The sequence below is a fragment of the Capra hircus genome, chromosome 4, assembly GCF_001704415.2.
Source record: "Capra hircus breed San Clemente chromosome 4, ASM170441v1, whole genome shotgun sequence".
In the NCBI taxonomy this organism is placed as follows: Eukaryota; Metazoa; Chordata; class Mammalia; order Artiodactyla; family Bovidae; genus Capra; species Capra hircus.
Window position 1 is genome coordinate 78,065,529 of NC_030811.1, and position 18,096 is coordinate 78,083,624.

General features: G+C 35.2%; 1 protein-coding gene across 2 annotated transcripts in view; it reads right to left on the minus strand.

The window, feature by feature from the left end:
- Positions 1 to 18,096, minus strand: part of MAGI2 (membrane associated guanylate kinase, WW and PDZ domain containing 2) — a 1,495,474-nt gene that overhangs the window by 1,062,262 nt on the left and 415,116 nt on the right. For both annotated transcript variants that reach the window (XM_018047275.1, XM_018047276.1), the window contains exon 2: positions 2,399 to 2,515. In XM_018047275.1, the coding sequence (XP_017902764.1) occupies positions 2,399 to 2,515 (117 nt within the window). The remainder of the gene's footprint in view (positions 1 to 2,398; positions 2,516 to 18,096) is intronic.

Consider the following 18,096-nt stretch of genomic DNA (forward strand, 5'->3'; position numbering starts at 1 on the left):
ATGGTTCTGGATACATGAAAACCAATGAGAATTACTTGACTCAAAGAATATGTAATGAATGTCACTCCATACTCAAACTCAACTGATATATTGAATGCACACATAAATTCCTAAACAACAGCTGAATGTTTCACACTATTGACACATATTTGCTGCATACTCTTTGTACATACCTGAACATTTCATTAAAAGATATATTGAGTGAAGCTAGTGGATTGTCCAGATCCAGTTCATCAGTGAAAAGTAATCATAGAAAATATAAATCAGAATCAGATCTGTCTTAGATACTTTTTTTTTCACTTTTATGCCAAGTTAAGAGCATTGTTAGTGAATGGTATAATTGGATATTAGGAGTACTGGCTACAAATCCAAATTGTTCAATCATAATATTCAGATTCATTAAGTTTCTAATCATCTCCTTTATTCAAGGATTTCTAATTGAATTAGAAATTCAATTTATGACCTTGTACAAAAATCATATCACAAACCCCTTTATGTTTACTCATATAAGCCTAGTTATTTTACTCCTATATTTATTTTTCAATCATAGTATTTTTTGGGTACTCTAAAGAGAGATGACTTATTTAAGAAGTTAATGAACTAATGCAAAACTTACTTCTATTATCTTCACATTTAATTACAAGTTCTTATTTATGTCATCACCTTAGCAAGGACTACAAGTATTATTGAATGTCAGCCTCTTATCTATCTTCCTCAGCTTTTAAATATAATAAAGTACCTGGATTCTTTATTCTGTATTTCAGATCTCCTTTCTTTCATGTCACAGAAGATAAATTCACATGTCTGTACTGACAACATCACAGCTTTGAAAATGCATCCACTCATTTCCTTATAAATAGTTCAGTCACTTACTTTAATCTATCTTCCTCTGCCCATCACTCTAATGTCAAACTTACAAGGTCAAGAATACACTTTTCTCTACTCCTAGTTTTAAAGCAAGAGTCCAAAAATCTATTCATTTGACTAACACACACTAGTAGCATTTGGACTGACAGGACGTCAGTCGATAAGCATTTGCATCTAGGAATATCTGATAGTGGTGCCACAGCATTTTTGTTTTGATGAGCATTTAGTACTAACAATGGCAAGGGTCTAGCCTTCCTAAGATGTGTGTAGGCTGAATGGATGCTGAATTATCCATTTTACTTCTTTGTGTGTTTTCATTTTTTCTGTATAGTCATCCTTAATCCATATCTTCTACATACTTCTAGTAGTTCAATCCCAGAAACTATATATATGGATTATTTGTTTCATCTATTCCAGCCAAGTTTTTCTTTCTTTAATATCAACCTTCCAGAGACCCCATCTTTGAGTTTATTACAGTTTAAAACAAAACTAAAACAAAAGGAGGACTTCCCTGGTGACTGTGTGGTAAACAGTCTGCGTACTAATACAGTAGACTCAGATTCAAACTCTGGGCCAGGAAGGTCCCCTGGAGAAGGAAGTGGCAACTCATCACTCCAGTATTCTTGCCTGGGAAATCACATGGGCAGGGAAGCATGGTGGGCTACAGTCCATGGGATTGCAAAGAGTCGGACAAGACATAGCAACTTAACAACAAAAACTAAACGAAATAATATAAACAACACCCACTGATCAGTTTCCGGAGAGACTGAAAAATTTCCAAAGGTCATAGAATCTACCTTGAGAGAAATTGACTTTGATACCTATTTATAACCTATTATCTGGCTTGAAAAGTCTGTGAGTTGTTCTAAAGTAAACAGAAGATTATAAAATTAACTAAAGCAGGTACTAAAAAGTTGATTTGTAAAGTTTATCATTTTACTAATTCCTCTCTTTTGAAGTAGCACCTGCTCCTAATCAGGGATTGTTGTGAATTTCTGTAGGCTATGTACAAGACATTTCTGCCCAACACTCAATGTCATCACTTTCTCAGAGCTACAGAACATTTTTTACTTTCCGATGCATAATTTCCTTTTAACTTGTAAGACCTCTCTGCTGCAAACTGGTGATGATATTGGCAGTTACTGTGTAGATTCTAGCTACAAAATAGCTTGTTTAACTAATAAATTGAATTTGCATTCTTTGTCTCCCTGTGTGGAGTTCTACCCAAGACATTGTAATCTTCAGCATCATGGACTAGAACTAATATTTCTCAATATCAACTTGAGAAGTAAGTTAGGTTTTATGGCTTGAAAATCAGGTCTCTTCTGGATCTGACATCATCATAAATCACACAACTGCAGTTATAAGCTTTTGCACTTATAACATCCATATCTCAAATAAATTGTCTATTCCAAAAGTCTATCATTTAAAAAATCAGTGAAATTTAACTTATCTTTTAAATTAAACAATAAATATATAACTGAACATTTATCTATTACTATAGTAAAAAATAACATCGCCTGTTACTCACATGGCACGGTGCGGAGGTAGAGGTTGTCACGAATAATTTGCTGAAGTTCATGGTCCACAGAACCCTTCTGAAATCGTAAGTTGAGGTAGTGACGAAGATCCTTATCAACAATTCCTCCTAGAATGATACAATTGGAAAATAAGTATGTAATTTGATTCTATCATAAACATACTCAGGAACTCATTTAAAACTTGCATTATCTCACATTGCTCTATTGACCTTCCGAACATTTATCACCCATACTAAAAAAAGATAACATTTACTAAGATAATAATTATCCACCAAGTCAGTGCTCAGTGTTTTACATGCACTCTTTCATTTTTCGTTTATTTTTTATTTTTTTCCATGTATTTTTATTTTTTATTTTTTTAATTTTAAAATCTTTAATTCTTACATGCGTTCGTTTAGAATGAAGTCTGCATTACAGCAAAAGACACATATCACTCTTGAACTGAATATATATGAAATGTCATAGTATATCTCATTGCATGGCTAAAAAGAACTTTTTTTTTAACTTCCCACATTTGCTTTCCCCTAGTCTTTCTGTTTATACATTTGACTACTCTACGTAACTTATACAAGAGAAATCTATGTTATTTGCCCTTTTGAGACTGGCTTGTTTCACTCAGCATGTCTTCAAGTTTTAAAAAGATTTTTAAGTTATTTAAAGTTAGTTACTCTGGATTTGGATAAGTAGGGTGATATAAAAAGTTTTAAAAAAAGAATTAGACCAAAATTAATGTTTTACTATCTTTATAAAATGAATTAAAGTAATGCATCTGTTGTATAAAATATGAATAGATGTTTTAAAACTATAATGTATGAAAGATTTTAAGTATTTTTAGAATTTATTATTAGTATAGAAGTAATTTTGAGTATCAGTTCAGTTCAGTTCAGTTGCTCAGTCATGTTTGACTCTTTGTGACCCCACGAACCTCAGCATGCCAGGCCTCCCTGTCCATCACCAACTCCTGGAGTCCACCCAAACCCATGTCCATCATGTCAGTGATGCCATCCAACCATCTCATCCTCTGTTGTCCCCTTCTCCTCCTGCCCTCAATCTTTCCCAGCATCAGGGTCTTTTCCAATGATTCAGCTCTTCACATCAGGTGGCCAAAGTGTTGGAGTTTCAGCCTCAACATCAGTCCTTCCAATGAACACCCAGGACTGATCTCCTTTAGGATAGACTGGTTGGATCTCCTTGCATCAAACAAGCCGGGCATTAGGTAAGGAAACCAATACTGTGAATTTATTATAGATTATTTTCATGTTTAAAAATAATTATGTTAAATTTTGAAGATTTATCTATTGGAGGCCTTTGTTTTTCTAATACTTGGAAGAATGAATTATAAATAAAAATATCTATAAAGTATAAATAAGAATTTCTAAAACCCTGATCTTTTCAAACATATTAGGGTAATTTAGTCAAGACAAAAAATTAAAGACAGAGGAAACAGGACATCTGGGATAGAAGGAAATGGCAACCCATGCCAGTATTCTTCACTGGTAAATTTCAAGGACAGAGGAGTCTAGTGGGCTACAGTTCATAGGGTTGCAAGAGTTACACATGACTTGATGACCAAGCCACCACCTTCATAATAGTTACAAAAATCACATTCTCTTCAAATCCTTTAACTCTCAAAATTACAGTTCATTAACAATCTCTTTGCACCACCATGACCACCATATATGCAACACAAACACCTTTTACACAAACGGTAAATATACTTGAAAACTGTATATTGCTACATTTCTGAAGTTTTCAAATTTATTGTTTTAGTTGCCTCTAATCTGCTGGCACAGTCTGAGCAAGATGCCATATAAAATAGTATTTTTAACTGAACTATCAAAATTCCTACTCTTCAGTGTTTCTCATTTATTTTAGTCAGCAGTCTCAATTTATTTTTCTACCCAATAAGATAGCAAAAAACAAGTGACAGGAAAACTTATTGCTTATAAAATGCACATAAATATTACATCCAGAATGCTTCCACATATTATTTTCCAAATTCAAAATCTTTTTTTTTTTTTCATCAAAAGAGTGGAACAATCAGAAATGAAAGTAACTGGAAACCACCATCACAATATCGATTATCTATTGTTTATATCTCCAAATGCCCTGCATTTCTGTAGGTCTTGGACTTACTGACATCATGGTGAATTAATTAAAACAAGATATCCTGAAATTCTGTTTTCCTTCCTTGGTCTTTCATAGTCAGAAGAACATGTCTACCCTTGCTAATTCAATACAGCTGTTGAGCAATCACCATTCTTGACTCTTCTCAACTCTCTTCTGCCTAGTTATGAGTCTAGATGTCTTTCAGCAACTGTACTTCTCTTTTCTTTCTGTCTACTATGTGTGAGGCATTGGAAAAGACCCTGATGCTGGAAAAGACTGAAGGTGGGAGGTAAAGGGAACGACAGAGGATGAGATGGTTGGATGGCATCACCGACTCAATGGACATGAGTTTGAGTAAACTCTGGGAGTTGGTGATGGACAGGGAGGCCTGGCCTAATGCAGTCCAAGGGGTTGCAAAGAGTTGGACACAACTGAGTGATGAAGTGAACAGAATATGTGGGGCATGTAAAGTGATGAGATCCTTTCTGGCAGCCTGAAAAAATGCTAACTGTAGAACAACATATGTAATCTGTCCACTAAAGTAGGCTAGAATCATTCGCCTAATATAACATGGATAAGCTCAAATTTTGTAGTCCAAGATGAGACTTGGCTCCTGAAAATATATTATCAATTTAAACCAGTTCTTCTACTACAAAAATACCACATTAGCAGTCACAACTAAAGAACCTCTTGATTAAGGGAAAGACCACAGTGAAAAAGCTGGCTTACAACTAAACATTCAAAAAACTAAGATCATGGACTCCGGTCCCATTACTTTATGGCAAATAGATGGGGAAACAATGGAAACAGCGAAAGATTTTACTTTCTTGGACTTCAAAATCCCTGCAGATGGTAACTGCAGTCATGAAATTAAAAGACGCATGCTCCTTGGAAGAAAAGCTATGACAAACCTAGCAGCATATTCAAAAGCAGAGACATCACTTCCCCAACAAAGGCTGGTATAGTCAAAGCTATGGTTTTTCCAATAGCAATGTACAGATGTGAGAGTTGGACCATAAAGAAGGGTGAACACTGAAGAATTGATGCTTTTGAACTGTGGTGCTGGAGAAGACTCTTGAGAGTCCCTTGGACACAAGGATATCCAACCACTCGATCCTAAAGGAAATCAACCCTATTTCATTGGAAGGACTGATGCTGAAGCTTCAATACTTTGGTCACCTGATAGGAAGAGCCAACTCATTGGAAAAGACACTGATGCTGGGAAAGATTGAGGGCAGGAGGAGAAGGGGGCAACAGTGGATGAGATGGCTGGATGGCATCACCAACTCAATGGATATGAGTTTGAGCAAACTCTGGGAGATAGTGAAGGACAGGGAAGCCTGGTATGCTGCAGCCTATGGGGTCGCAGAGTCAGACACAATTGAGCAACTGAACAACAAGAAGTTGTCTCAAAAGTTTACTTACCTAAGAAAACAATAATAAAAATGGTTGTCTATTCATTCAGGGACTGGGCTCTATCTTTTTTTTTCATGGAAAAATCTGAAGAAGTTTCTGAGAATTAATATAAATTTTCTTCCATTAACTAAAACGAATTGTCACATTTGTTTTGGAAGGTCTTTCTTGGCCTCATATTTCACTAATACTTTATCATCCTTCACAATTTATCATAGCATCTTTCAGATAAGGCAATTTTATTAGTATTTACCCACTATCCTTATTATGAAAAATTCTGCTGGTTGTCTACCCAATATTTTCTCTATCCTTTTTTATTTAGAGCCAGTTTAGTTTCAGGCCTATAACATGGAATTCAGACCCAGGGCATGGATTACGGTGGTCTGAAACCATCAGACAGTGTCGTTCCCTACCTCTTGACCTGCCCTTACAACTTCCAGCATCTCTGTCCTGGCCACTGAGGCCTAACACAGAAGGAGGGGGTTTCTTTATTCATTAAACTAAAACTTATATCTGAGATCAAGACCCTTTGCATCCATTTCATTTTGGCTAGACTGGGTATTCCTGTTTGGGACTTCCAGGACTCTTCTCTCTCTGGTAGACTATATATTCTGATCACAAACCACAAAGAGAGCTGGACAAGGGGAAAATCCAACATGCTAAAGATACTGTAGTAAAAGTTAGAAACAGCCTGGGTCTTTAATGGCTTCACTGAGCAGCTAAAATATAATTAACTACATAGCTTAGAATATTGTGTTATAAGAGAAAAAGTAAATACTCATTTCTTAAAACTATTATGGTTTTGGTTACCTGCAATTATACATGATCCCAATCAATAAATGGCATGAATAGAAAAATTTTGTGTACATATGTATATATAAAATACATATACTTTTAAAGGCATCTTTTTGATAATTAGACATTTCAATTAAAGAAGGATTAAGCAACAGATATTGGGCAATGTCTGAGCTGAAAAATAGAGCCTGTATCTTAAGAGTATATGATTTTAGGTATATAACTAAACATTTTAAAGCAAACTAAAAAATAGAGTGCCTGATACTGATTCTTAAGAAATGTTATATATAATGAAAATAAAAAATAATCTGCTATCTTATTTGCCCTAGATATAATTTTTGGTTTTATTATTATCATTTTTAGACTTTCTGTGGTTTGTCATTTGTTAGTAATGACAAATGACCTAGACCAGATCTGACCTACCTAGAACTGGTAGCTTATAGAATATCTGCATCAATCATTCTGTCAGCCTAGCACTATCAAGCTCACCATAATGTTGCATGCTTTAGCCATTTTACTCTTATCTTAAAAAAAAATTCAGTGGTTCTTGCTTATATTTTAATAATTATTGAGTTATTTCACTTAACTGAAAATTATTTCCTTTATTTTACAAAATAAAAAATAGATTAAAATATATACTACCTTCGCAAATTACATATTTGTCAATAAGACATATGGGGAAAATATGAAGCCCATGAATCTGCTTCTAAGGAACATGTACCTAATTCTCATAATCTACAGTCTGAAGACAAAACTTCTTAGCCCAAAGCAGTCAGGTATTTTCTCAGCAGAGCCCAGACAAGCTTTTCAATCTGATATCAAAGTATGACCTAGGAAGAACCCTGAGGAAAGAACTTAATCCAAATTCTTCATATTGCAAATAAAGAAAGTGAAGCTCACACAAATTATTTGGCACTGGGTTCAGAGCAAAGATGGGGTGGGGAGTGGGAGAAGAATCAGGGAGCAATTCCAGTGGATTATTTGAGGAGAAAACTCTAAATGTTACAACTTGAAAATGGCATGCATCTCACAGTTTGTATACTTTTCAGAAACGTCCCCGGTACAACTGCTCTGTTCCCTCTGCTACTTGAATGCCCAGATAGGGATAGCAAAGGAAGAAGATTTGCAACTTAGCTCAAATGGACAGAAACTCCTTGGCATATTCCTTAAGAAAAACGGCTTGTTCTAGTCAAGTAGCAGTCTTCTTAAGGTTGAAGAAGAAATACACCAGGCTCTATAATACATGTGCCAAGAGTCTGACTGCTACTAGCTGGCAAGAGTAGCCCCACTACTCATTTGTGGGCAGGATGGTTGACTCAAATTTTCCGTCCCTTGAGTCAAATGCTTCTCAAATCATGCACCTTAAAATTTTGTAAGCTAGGGAGAGTAACTCACTGATTAGGACAGTGCTGTGTGTGTATGAAGAAGAAAGTGGAGATGACTGGCAAGTAAAGGTGGAGATGACCAGCAAGTCAAAGTTTGGTTCATTTTGTCATTTACTCATCCTGTGCTTCAGCCAAATGAGCCTATTCTAACATTCTATTGACCTTATATTTCCTTCTCCATAACTCATTTTTTTTCCTTTACACTCCATAAAATCCTGAAGTGGGCATTTGATTTTTGTTTGCACGTTTGTACTTTTGAAAGAATTGATGCTTTCAAATGGTTGTTCTGGAGAAGACTCTTGAGAGTTCTTTGGACTACAAGATCAAACCTGTCAATCCTAAAAGAAATCAACCCTGAATATTCATTGGAAGGACTGATGGTTAAGTTGAAGCCCTGATACTGTGACTGACTGACGCGAAGATCCAACTCATTGGAAAAGACCCTGATGCCGGGAAAGACTGAAGACAAAAGAAGAAGGGAGCAGCAGAGGATGACATGGCAAGTTAGCATCACTGACTCAGTGGACATGAATTTGAGCAAACTCCAGGAGATAGTGGAAGACAGAGGAGCCTGGGGTGCTAAGGGCCACAAAGACTCAGACACAACTTAGTGAATGAACAACAGAAATGTTTTTGCTTTATCTTTATAATACCTTCTTTGGTAACAGCACCCTGATTTCACTTTTCAAGTTATGTATCTCTCATATTCTGTATAATGTAGTTAGACCTGTAGTCACTTTTCCCTGTTCTCTCTTATCCAATTAAAGTTTCTTTTCTAGAAGCTGTCTTTTAAAATATGTTTATTTATTTCTTCTTATTTATTTGGCTGTACCAGGTTTTAGCTGCAGTACATGGGATATTTAGTTGCAGCATGCAAAATCTCAGTTGCAGCATGTGGGCTCTAGCTCCCTGACCAAAGATTGAACCCTAGTCCCCTGTATTGAAAGCATGGAGTCTTAGCCACTGCACCACCAGGGAAGTCCCTAGAAGTTGTCTTTGTAAGACAAGGATATGAATGCAAATGAATAGATCCTGAAAGCAGCACCTTGAAAAGTCTACCCATCACTTTTGCTTCCAGGACATACAGAATTGCCCCTTTCCTATGCTTTTCTAGTCAATTTCTCCCATTTTCCCTTTGTTGTTTTCTACTAAAGAAACATTATGAATAAGAAAGCCTTCCCTCTGATACTACCGGTTTAATTCATATTCATTCTTCAGCTTAAAATTATCCTCGCCTTAGCATTCTTTGTGATATTTTGGCCAGAAGTCTTCTTTGTTTTTTGAACTTCCATATCCTGGTCCTCTTTCTTAAACAACGTGTACATTCTAATAGACTGTACAGTAACTAGTGGATCTGCTTTAAGTTATATATTAAACTCTAAGCTTGCTGGGACAGGGAATTTCCTAATTATTTGAGGTCTTCTCCTCTCTTCTCACTTTGGTCTCTAAAGCAGTGCCTTCTTAATATATGAGACCCGGAAATATTTACTGAATAAAATCACAAATGGACAAGTGGACAGAATGCTAGATTAGAGATGTGGAAACTGAGCTTTAATTACCACTCCAACACTTACTCATTGAGTGGTCTTGCACAAATCCTTTAATCATTTCTGGGTCTCATTATTCGTATCTATTAAAGGTGGGTCAGTTTTTACTGCTACAACGGAATAAAATTAGACTGGGTGACTTAAACAACAAATAGCTATTTCTCACAGTTCTGGAACCCAAGAAGTCCAAGATCAAAGAACTGATCTTGATCAAAGAAGCTGAGGGTATGCTTCCTGGTCTGCAGATGGCCCACTTCTCCCTGTATCCTCTTACCACTAAGAGAGAAACCAGCTCTCTAGTGTTTTTTCTTATGTGGGTACATATTTCATTCATAAGAGGTCCACCTTCATGAACTAATTACTTTGCAAAGTCCCAGTCTTTCACGATGAGAGCTTAGGATCTTCACCTTTGTAAGAGACACAAACATTCTACCAAAACAATATTTGTAGAACCAAATAAAGTTTCTGCTAGACCCAAGTTCTATATTTTCATAAGCTATTTACTAAATATTTCTTATATTTTGTTTTCTTGGGGGGGCAATCAAAAAATTATTTTATTTGTTAGTATAATTACAGATAACTAGTTATAGTCCATTAGAAATAAAGACATAGAAAACACAGCAGCATTATTTATAATTGCCAAGATATGGATGCAACCTAAGTATCCACCAACATATAAACGGATAAAGAAGATGTGGTGTGGTGTGGTGTGGTGTGTGTGTGTAAAAAATGTAATACTGTGTGCTGTGCTATGGTTAGTTGCTCAGTCGTGTCCAACTCTTTGTGACACCAGAGACTGCAGCCCACCAGGCTCCTCTGTCCATGGGAAAACTCCATGCAAGAATATTGGAGTGGGTTGCCATGCCCTCCTCCAGGGGATTTTCCCAACCCAGGTCTCCTGCATTGCAGACAAATTCTTTACCATTTGAGCCACCAGGGAAGCCTCAACTATAATACTATTCGGCCATAAAAAAGAATGAAATTTTTCCATTTGCAGCAACATGAATGAAGGTAGAGATCATTATAGTAAGTGAAATACATAAGGTAGAAAAAGACAAATGCTGATAACATCACTTTTATGTGGAATCTAAAAAAAAAAGCATCAAACTAATGATTATAACAAAAAAGAAGCAGATTCAAAGATATAGAGAACAAACTAGTGGTTCCTAGTGAGAAGAAGGAATTGAGGAGGGGCAATATAGGGGTATAGGATTAAGCAGTATACACTATTAGATATAAAACAAACTACAAGGATATATTGTACAACATAGGGAATATAGGCAATATTTTATAATAACTATATATGGAATACAATCTTTAAAAGTTGCAGATAACTCATGCTTATAACATATAATATGAAATATCAAGAATACTTCAATTTTTTAAAAAAAGAGAAAAAGGATAACTCCAGTGGATAATCTCCATTTGACATTTTTTTAAAATCATCTGAATTGTCCAGGAAGCTAAAGTGATCAACAGAAAATTGATTTCACATGTTGTCATTGTCAAACTATTAGTGAAATAATCAAGTAAAGCAATCTGTAAGGAATTGGAAGAAGAGGGAAAAAAATTTATCCATTTGCCTCAGGATATGTCTTTCTACTAGTGACTGCAAGTTTATTTTATGTTAATTTATTAGATGGTAAGGAGGTTGAAGAGAAAGGAAAGTACAAGGCTTTGTTCCTATGTTCCTTTTTCAGGAATAGTTTCAGCTGACTCATCTCAGAAATGAATAAATAAATCACAGAAAGTTGTTTGGCTCTTTTAAGATCCACAGCCACACAGTAAGTGACAGACATATTTAATCCAGTCTACTGGGACAGGTTCCATCCCCTTTTAAGGTGAAAAATTGTGCTTTGGTTTCTGATGATCTAGAGACCCATCTCATTTTCAGGTGACTAGAGTTTTATACACAATTACTGAATTCATTTGATCTATACTCATTTTTTTTATAAATTATGAGCCAGTAAAATAATTCTTCCCCTAATAATTCTCCTTTGCCTATTTTAAAGAGAAGCACAAATATAAGGTCCTTGATAACTCACTACCAATGCCATGGTTAATTACTTTTCATAGTTGAAAACATTTAGGTATATGAAAATTTGTAACCCTTCCATGCTTTAATCACAATATTAGAGAGTTCAGTCAATCTTTTAATTATGATTTTATATCTTTGTGTGTGGTTTTTCTTCGAAATTTCAGTAGTATTACATATTTTGTATAAGAAATGCAAAAATAAAAGAGACAAAAATATATTAAACAATTACAGATCATTAGGAGATTCAAAACCAGAGAGAATAATTGGTATTTCAGAAAAAATGAAAGAGAATTGTAAGTGGCTTACAATATTCTCCAGTTCTATTGAAAATGACTTTATTTTTAATCATTTCCTTCCCCCACTATTGTACAGATGGGATATTGAGTTTCATTTTTCATCATTAGCCTCAGTCTCAAAGTAAATATTAGAGTTGTTCTTATAATTATGATTATAGGTTCCCATGGGGAAGGGAAAATGAATATTTACTCTTTTCCTGGCATTGTGCTAGGTGCTGTACATGCATTACTCAAAATTTTACAATGAAGAAATGTAAAGGACAGGATATACTTGAAAGCAAACTCAGGTGCATCTAAATTTTCTATAATATCTCAAGATGGCTAGTTTCATCTAGGAACAGGGCATTGTCTACTGATTTCCTTGATTTGCCTAACCTTTTTTTTTCTTTTTAAAAAAGTTTTATTTTTAATTGGAACCTAATTGCTTTACAATGTTGTGTTGGTTTCTGCTGTACAACAATATGAATCAGCTACAAGTATACATATATTTCCTCCCTGTTGAGCCTCCCTTCTCCCCATCCCACCTCTCTAAATCATCACAGAACACCAGGCTGAGCTCCCTGTGTTATACAGCAATTTCCCAGTAGCCATTTATTTTACAAACGGTTAATGTATATATTTCACAGCTATCTTTCACAGACCTAGAGAATGGACTAGGGGACACAGTGAGGGAAGAAGAGATTGGGATGAACTGAGAGAGTAGACTTGTGTAACTCTTAAATGTTAGATGTTCTTTATAAAAAGCAAGATTCAACTAATAAAAAAAAAAAAACACGTGACCAAAAATGAATCTGACCTAAATTCAATTTATAAACCAGAAGTTATACCACTGTAAGTTACTAATAAAACATCTATTAGGATAGTTATGTGTGGGTTTGAAACTACTGAAGTTTAATAAACCATGGAAGTGTTAGTTGCTCAGTTGTGGCCAACTGTTTAAGGCCACCAGGCTCTTCTGTCCATTGAATTCTCCAGGCAAGAATACTGGTCAGTCGCCCTTCCCTTCTGCAGGGGATCTTTCCGACCCAGGGAATGAATCCAGGTCTTCTGCATTGTAGGCAGATTCTTTACCTGAGCCACCAGGGAACCCTAAAGCTCTAAAGTTTTTACATAAAATTATTAAGGTCAAAAAAAGAAGCTATTGTTTAAAACATAAATTAGCAGGCAATTTACTTTTTAAAATTTAGAGTCTTAGTTTACTGTCTTGTAAATTTTATTTTAAAACTGAAGTGTAATTTTTTTAATGCAGTAATAAAATACCACGATTGTTTCATTCTTAGAAAATCCAATTTAAGAACTGAGCCACATTAATTTTTAAAAATATAGAATAAACTCATACAAGGTACACATTCATTTATAGTATAAAACTAAAAGGGAATATGTGAATAGTATTTTAAAAACTGAATATTTGATCCTAATTAGTTTAATATTAGTAAGATATCCACAAGTTAACTAAAAATTAAATATAGTCATATATTTAAATCATATTTTTAAAGAGGTCATCAGTTTAGTTCAGCTGCTCAGAGGTGTCCGACTCTTTGCAACCCCATGGACTACAGCACGCTAGGCCTCCCTATCCATTACCAAACCCCTGAGTTTACTCAAACTCATGTCCATTGAGTTAGTGATAACATCCAACCATCTCCTCCTCTGTCATCCCCTTCTCCTCCTGCCTTCAGTCTTTCCCAGCATCAGGGTCTTTTCAAATGAGTCAGCTCTTCACATTAGGTGGCCAAAGTATTAGAGTTTCAGCTTCAACATCAGCTCCTTCTTCCAAGGAACAAGTGTCTTTTAATTTCATGGGTGCAGTCACCATCTGTAGCGATTTTGGAGCCCCCCAAAAATAAAGTCTGCCACTGTTTCCACTGTTTCCCCATCTATTTCCCATGAAGTGATGGGACTGGATGCCATGATCTTTGTTTTCTGAATGTTAAGCCTTAAGCCAACTTTTTTACTCTCCTCTCTCATTTTCATCAAGAGGCTATTTAGTTTTTCTTCACTTTCTGCCATAAGGGTGGTGTCATCTGCATATCTGAGGTTATTGATATTTCTCCTGGCAATCTTGATTCCAGCTTGTGCTTCATCCAGCCCATAAATAGGTCATAATAAGAGTAAAACTGATAGGGCTTTAACAGCATTAGGGGCTTCCCTGATGGCTCCGTGGTAAAGAAACTGTTTGCAATACAGGAGACAGGGGCTTGATTCCCTGGGTTAGGATGATTCCCTGGAGAAGGAAATGGCAACCTACTCCAGTATTCTTGACTGGGAAATCCCATGGACAGTGGAGCCTAGTGGGCTACAGTCCATGGGATCTCAAGAATCGGACAGGACTTAGAAACCAAACCATCACCACCTAATAGGATGAGAAGTGTAAATATTTGACATTATTTTGTGTTTTGAGAACTAAAATCAAGGTGAGTTCTCTCATTTTATTTTTTTCTAACCCGCTTCAACTTTAAACTACTGGGTGACCTGGTACAAGATAAATGGTTCACTGCAAATGTCTTCATGGTAAGAAGTATCATGAATAGACACATTAGCCAAATTGACTAAAAAGAAACCACAATTTTATTTGTGAGCTCATTTTATAATACAGTAAAATACATTCCTTACAAGACATTCCAAAGAATAGACTAATATATCCTCCATAGATGGTGTGAGGATTGATCATTTCTAACGAAGTTAAAGCAATTCCAGGTATGTGATTTGAGCTGTTACATGGCTGACTTCAAATGATGAAGAACATGTTTTAGAAGTTTATTTTGGAGTACATAATGGTTTATACCATAGAAATAATGCTGTATATTATAATCATGTCTTTGGCTCAACTTTTAAATCAGTTAGGCACCTAAAATATATTGTTCATGGTATGTTGGAAATGTGTTGTCACACATTGCCATGTATAACAATGTTTCCAGGGAACAGAGGAATAATGGCTAAAGTTCCAAGTTAGGCTGACAGGTCTTCAAAACTCAAAACCCTCCTTTCATAAGAAGAGTTATATAGAACACTCCCAGCTTAAGTAATGTGGTGGGAATTCTTGCTGCTTTGTCAAAGGTTCCTCAGGGCAAGAATGGGTTAGGAGTGAGTAGAAGAGTAGCAGACTATTGGGAGATAAATTCTTTTTGCTTTTGTATAAAGAGTTATGGTGAGCAATTTCTGTGCTGAGCAGTTTCTGCCATGCTATAAGTAAGCAACTAGAAGGGAAAAGAGGGTTAGACACATAAGAAAGCATGTCTCCAAAGGAGATATGGATAGCTTTCCCTTCTCCCAGGGACCTTCCTGACCCAGGGATCAAGCCCAGGTCTCCCAGATTGCAGGCAGATTCTTCATCTGAGCCACCAGGGAAACCCATCAGAGCCATCTGGTTATTTTGCATGTGAAACATGAAGCAGCCTATAAAACACCTTGCAGTGGCCATAAAAAAGCCATTCCTGCTAGAGGAATGTGTCTCCTCCCTCATGGTACTAGACCCAAAGAAAGCTTTGTCTCATGTTCAGGCTCTGGCATGCAAAATGCTGAGCTTAATACTTGAGGAAAGAAAACATGAGTACACAGAACTTGATGACTGAAGTGTATTTGGCTTTGGCCAAGAAGAATAAGTTTTCATCAAAAAGATCTCTGGTTGAGTGATTGAGAAATTGTTGGCAACATTGGCAGAGATTAAACTGTTGGAACAAGAAGGCCTTTTCTTTTGTTTTTAGGGGTGTGGCAACCTGACCACCTGTAACAGTTACATGTTGGATGGATGACACAAAAGAAGGTAAAAGAAGAAAGAATCTAATGTGAGTGATATTATCATAGCTGCTACTGCTGCTAAGTCACTTCAGTCGTGTCCAACTCTGCGTGACCCCAGAGACGGCAGCCCACCAGGCTCCCCTGTCTCTGGGATTCTCCAGGCAAGAACACTGGAGTGGCTTGCCATTTCCTTCTCCAATGCATGAAAGTGAAAAGGGAAAGTGAAGCCGTTCAGTCGAATCCGACTCTTAGCGACCCTAAGGACTGCAGCCTACCAGGCTCCTCCGTCCATGGGATTTTCCAGGCAAGAGTACTGGAGTGGGGTGCCATTGCCTCCCTCTTAAGTAATTGACCTTATATTCCTCTTAAAAATCAAGGAAATCGGAACAGAATTCTCCTTGGGAATAGAGTTTTCCAAAATGATGCTTTTAAATTTATATGACCTAGATCATTTATAGGACTGAGGGATAATTTGAATGGAAATATCATAGTCACATGTCCATGATAAAATTGCAAAAGCCTGAAATAATGATACAGAACTTAACACTGATTACCTTCACAAGTGGCTCTCAGAAACAGAAAGGCAATAAATCACTACCATTCTTTCTAAACAACTATCATCTTATCAGCAAGTTAAATGATACAGATAGCTATCATGTTCTTCATATGTATGATACAAATCATCACGAAGCTGCAACAAATCTATCTCTCAGCCCTAAATATCATGTTTAGAATTACCTTCTCTTTGCCAGTTGCACTTGGTTAATATTTCTGCTTACATATTACTCCTTGTCCCATTTAAACTTGCACATCACCCACAACCCCATCCCTGTCATTTACTATCCTCCAAACTCACCTATTTACATAACAATTACCATTATGTAAATATGACATATTTACTTGTTTATTTTCTAAGTTATTCCTTAGAATGTAAGTTCCACAAGAGAGAGAGCCTGACACATAGTAGGTTTCAATAAATACTTGCTCATTAAAAAGTAAAATGGATGCAAATAAAAAGCAATTTTAGAGAGACTATGCTATAAATCAATAATAATAAGATATCATTATGTCTCAAAAATGCCTAATTTTTCTATATTAAATGTTTAACAGGCTCTGTGGCTTATTCATATGAAGAGCTCAATTAATATCCAGATCATGAAGGGCAATTAGCAATTTTTATAAATTATGCAACTCTTTATATTTTAGCTACAATTGCTTATTGGTGGCATCTTGAGGTCAAGTTTTTTATCTTGATTAAAGATGTCTATATAAAAAATGTTTACTGAATTAGGCATATAATATGTAAAATGCATATTTAGTTTATTCTATTAATAATAAAATTATCGTATAATCAAAGCACATTTTTATAAGAAAAATTTCTTTGAAGTTAAAATATATGATGATTTATGAATATAATTTTATTTCCTGTTGTAAAAGTTGATTTATATCTGTCATCCAAAACAATCTTCAACAATATTTTTATGAAAAAACCACCAAATATAAATTAAAAATTGAAAATAATCCTTACTATCTTTAAGATATTAATGCAAGGTATAAAACTGTAGAGAAAGTTAATTTTGCAACCTGCTATAATGTTACAAGAATGTACCAGAAAATAACGGCACCAATCCTAATGCATCATTTTAGTCCCCAGCTGATATTTGGAAGTAATTTTTATTTTAAGTAAAAATGAAAAATTCTGACCCACTGAATCATTATGAGGAAAAATGGATGCCAAATGCAATTATTTTTAGTTTGTAATTTTTCAGGCTTTAACAGTATTTGTTAAATAGATATTCTCTATCATTCCTTTGATTTTAATCAAAATAAGATTACAGGACACATGACCCATTCTGAAAGTGTAACATCAAATTTAGGATTACATTTATTTCTTAGCCATCAATTTAATATCGTGTTAATTTTTTAAAATATATATAAATCTTGGGAGGGGGGTTCATGTTTGGGAACGCATGTAAGAATTAAAGATTTTAAAATTAAAAAATAAATAAATAAATAAATAAATTGCCAAAAAAAAAAATAAAATAAAAAAGAAAAAAAAAATATATATATATATATATAAATCTTGAAGTAGAAACAGTCCATCTGAGGCTTTTAGAGGATCTATTCTTAACATTAAGCCTGCAGCAAAGAACACTAGTCAAATAAAAGAATTTCTAAACAAAATATTTAACACTTGAAGTAATAAGCATATGGTAAGAATATTGGAATTTCATTGGTTGGTCATTTATTATTAAAGGTAACCAGCCAAAAGAGTAACTTTAAACATTCTAAAGTCTTTAGAATATTTCCATAGTTGTAAAAAAAACCTCAGGTAGAACAGCCTATGTGACAAATTATCTCCCAGTG